At 37.1% G+C, this 3,371-nt stretch overlaps 1 protein-coding gene across 1 annotated transcript; it reads left to right on the plus strand.

The window, feature by feature from the left end:
• The first annotated feature begins 991 nt into the window (after window positions 1–991).
• LOC149234471 (protein DMR6-LIKE OXYGENASE 1-like) lies at window positions 992–2,612 on the plus strand. Its single transcript, XM_089368283.1, has 4 exons — window positions 992–1,300; window positions 1,433–1,656; window positions 1,914–2,235; window positions 2,394–2,612. The coding sequence occupies exons 1-4, from the start codon at window positions 1,004–1,006 to the stop codon at window positions 2,610–2,612; spliced, it is 1,062 nt and encodes a 353-aa protein (XP_089224409.1). The 5' UTR covers window positions 992–1,003.
• Window positions 2,613–3,371: the final 759 nt, after the last annotated feature.

A 3,371-nucleotide genomic window follows, 5' to 3' on the forward strand; every position in this document is an offset into this window, starting at 1 on the left:
TATCTATTTTAACGTACATCCAAAGTTTCTTCTCCACTCTTTTCACAAAGATGTGATAGTGTAAGTTGGAATATCAATTTTCCTTTGAAATATAAAGTTTATTTAAATATATTTTTAAGTATAAATCACGTAATTGTTTTATTATAAGATTCTATAATATTTTCGTCCACGCTTAGATACCATGGTAGGATCCCACCATCAAAATTGTTAGATAGCAGTGCACTAATAGATATCAAGTTTCGGCTGATTGTATGGTCAATTAATGATCGGATACTTCTCTGTAAAAAGGAAAAAATTCCTGTAGTCTAATTACATTGTTTTTTTGTTTAAAATTATGAACATTTTAGTAATTTTTTGATAAATTTTGGTTTGTAAATTTAGGTTATATTTTAATATTTTGGATAATTTAGAGATTTTTGATGGTGTAAAATTTATTGTTATTTTCAAAAATAGAATTTGAACACCAATTAGGCAAAATTTGTTATTTTTTTTCCCAAAATTCCAACCAAAAAAATAAACAGTTCGTCAGCGTTATCCAAAAAAATGAATGGGTAACCAATGATATGATCCTCCTCGGTTGAAAAAACGGCGCCAATGATCATTTCCGTGATCTGATACACCTCTGTTAGAAAAAATCAATGATAAATGAGCTGTATTCAAGTGCAAGGAGGACTGTTAGAAAAAGTCAATGATCAATGAGCTGTATTCAAGTGCAAGGAGAACTGTTAGAAAAAATCAAAGATCAATGAGCTGTAGCTGTATTCAAGTGCAAGGAGCATTTTTTCTCAGCCACACAGTAAATGTCCGCTCGTACACGCATATGGTCCAAATTTTCTACGCGCTTAGGTGAGCGTCAGACATTCCGTCACACAGTTATCGCTATATGGACGTCACACAAATTTCGTCACTCGGGTACCGCAGGGAAACGAAAAAATGGTAATATAAATAACTCCATTAATCAATCCATATTCTAACGTAGAGTTTGGCCATTTCGACCGACAAGATGCAGATCATCAACGTCGACATAGAGATGAAGAATGCCTTCTCAACTGAAACTCATGAGATAATTAATCGCAACGAGGAGGAGCCATCCATGCGATTAATATCCAATGGAAGAAATTATTTAGAGGTTCCGCAACATTACATCCGACCCCCCACCGAGCGACCGAGGCTGGATGAAGTAGTCCCTTCTTTGGACTCCATACCTCTCGTGGACCTCCAAGGTCTCTTGTGCCATTCTACTAGAGCCGACATTATTGAACAAATTGGCCGGGCCTGTGCTGAATACGGCTTCTTCCAGGTATCTGCTCTCATACTCTTATAACAATTTAATTCGCATTCCTAGCTCCACCTATTGTTGTCTGCATATGATTGTGTTAGGTTGAAGGTGGTTCAACATTTTCTTGTTGTATATATTGTTGTGCATGAACAGATAATCAATCATGGCATTCCAGACACGGTGAGTAGCAGGATGCTACAAGTAGGGGAGGAATTTTTCACAATGCCTGTGGAGGACCGGATGGCATACTATTCCGACGATCCGTTGAAGAAAACACGTTTGTCGACGAGCTTCAACATCCATAAAGAACAAATCTTCAACTGGCGGGACTATCTGAGGCATTACTGTTATCCCCTAGAAGATCATGTTAGCGTTCAGTAAAGACGCAGAACGGTATGAACTTTGAAGTATGGTGTTTTCATATAGATTACTTTTGAGACAAATTCTATAAGTGGGCAATTTCATTTTTTCTTTTGAGATATTTTTTGTGCAGTTGAATTGGTTTTATTTGAATATATTCGAGAGTAAAATAAAAACTGCCTTCGAACTTCATAAGCAAAATTCCAAGATGAGTTACCACGAAATTTCTTACTAAAATGATGGAAGGATCACTCGTTGTTGATGAATATGGCAGAGAAGTGTGCAGCCAGTATTGCAGAGAGGTAAGGGCAATTGCTCTGAGACTGCTGGAGGCAATATCGGAGAGCCTGGGACTGGAGGCCGACTTCCTAGACAAAGCACTGGGAAAACACGAGCAACACATGGCTGTAAACTACTATCCCAAATGCCCCAATCCCGAGCTTACGTTCGGTTTACCACCACATTCCGATCCCGATGTCCTCACACTTCTTCTTCAAGATGAGGTACCCGGATTACAAGTGCTCAACAACGGGCGCTGGATTGCTGTGAACCCCATTCCTAATTCTTTTGTTATCAACATCGGCGATCAATTACAGGTTCCATCAATCTGCTTGGATTCCACTTAATCTCTTCTTTTGATTTAACTTTTTATTTAATCTCTTCTTTTGATTTAACTTTTTATTTGTAGAATCCATGTGCCCATGGTGTGTGACCTCAAAATAATTGATGTTGGAATGCAATTATGTATGTGCAGGTTTTGAGCAATGGAAGATACAGGAGTGTGGTGCATCGTGCTGTGGTGAGCTCTTCAAAAGCACGCATTTCAATTCCCACATTTTACTTTCCTTCTCCTGATGCAATCATCGCTCCAGCACCGGCATCGATTGACGACGAGCATCCTCCATTGTTTAGAACAGCAGAGAATGGCGAATTAGAGAATTTATGTCTCCTTTTTTCGAAGTTGACTATTTGATTGGAACAACAAACTGCAAGGAAATGCTTGCTTGCAGTTATTCTCCCATGATTCCCAAATATCGGAGCTTTCTAGTCACGAGGGAGACGACCTTTGAAAATATGCATGCATCTAATTATAGGATTTATATCTCCTTTCTTCCTGCTTAATTGTATTTGTATTATTTGATATTAAAGGAAAGCTTAGGATAAGGTAATCGGATTCATATCTAATGTCAGGGAATTGGATTATGCGTTTAATATCCAAAGTATTCGAGTCCAAGTTGTTATCTTCTCCTTGTTTTACTTCGCTCTTCCGCGACGTATTTTGCGATATTTGGAGCTTTTTTTTCGGGAGAAAAAAACTGTAATATTTTCATTAATAAGAAATGTTAACATTTTTATGAGTAAAAAATGTTATATATTATTGGAGATTTAGTTCACATTACAGAGTATATATTTTTGATGAGAATATCCAAAAAAGACAGAACAGAGTCTGGCCAAGAAATGTCATCGAAACAGAGCATATACCTAGGTTTGGTAGAGCTTACTCTAATTAATGAGACATATTGCAGAAGATCTAATTAATGAGACATATTGCAGAAGATCAAAAAAGGAAAATTACCAACTAGTGACGACTCTACATCTAGCATATAAAGTCACAACTAGCACATAAAGTCACAACAATAAATACCTCTCTTCTAGAAAGATAAAGTAGATATGAGATGGTTCCCTTCTCTATAACCAAGGATGGACATAGCAAAAGAGTTCATGTATTCTT

The sequence above is a fragment of the Pinus tabuliformis genome, chromosome 8 (genome assembly GCF_031772625.1).
Source record: "Pinus tabuliformis cultivar Carrire ecotype Pingquan chromosome 8, CPIR1, whole genome shotgun sequence".
Classification (NCBI taxonomy): Eukaryota; Viridiplantae; Streptophyta; class Pinopsida; order Pinales; family Pinaceae; genus Pinus; species Pinus tabuliformis.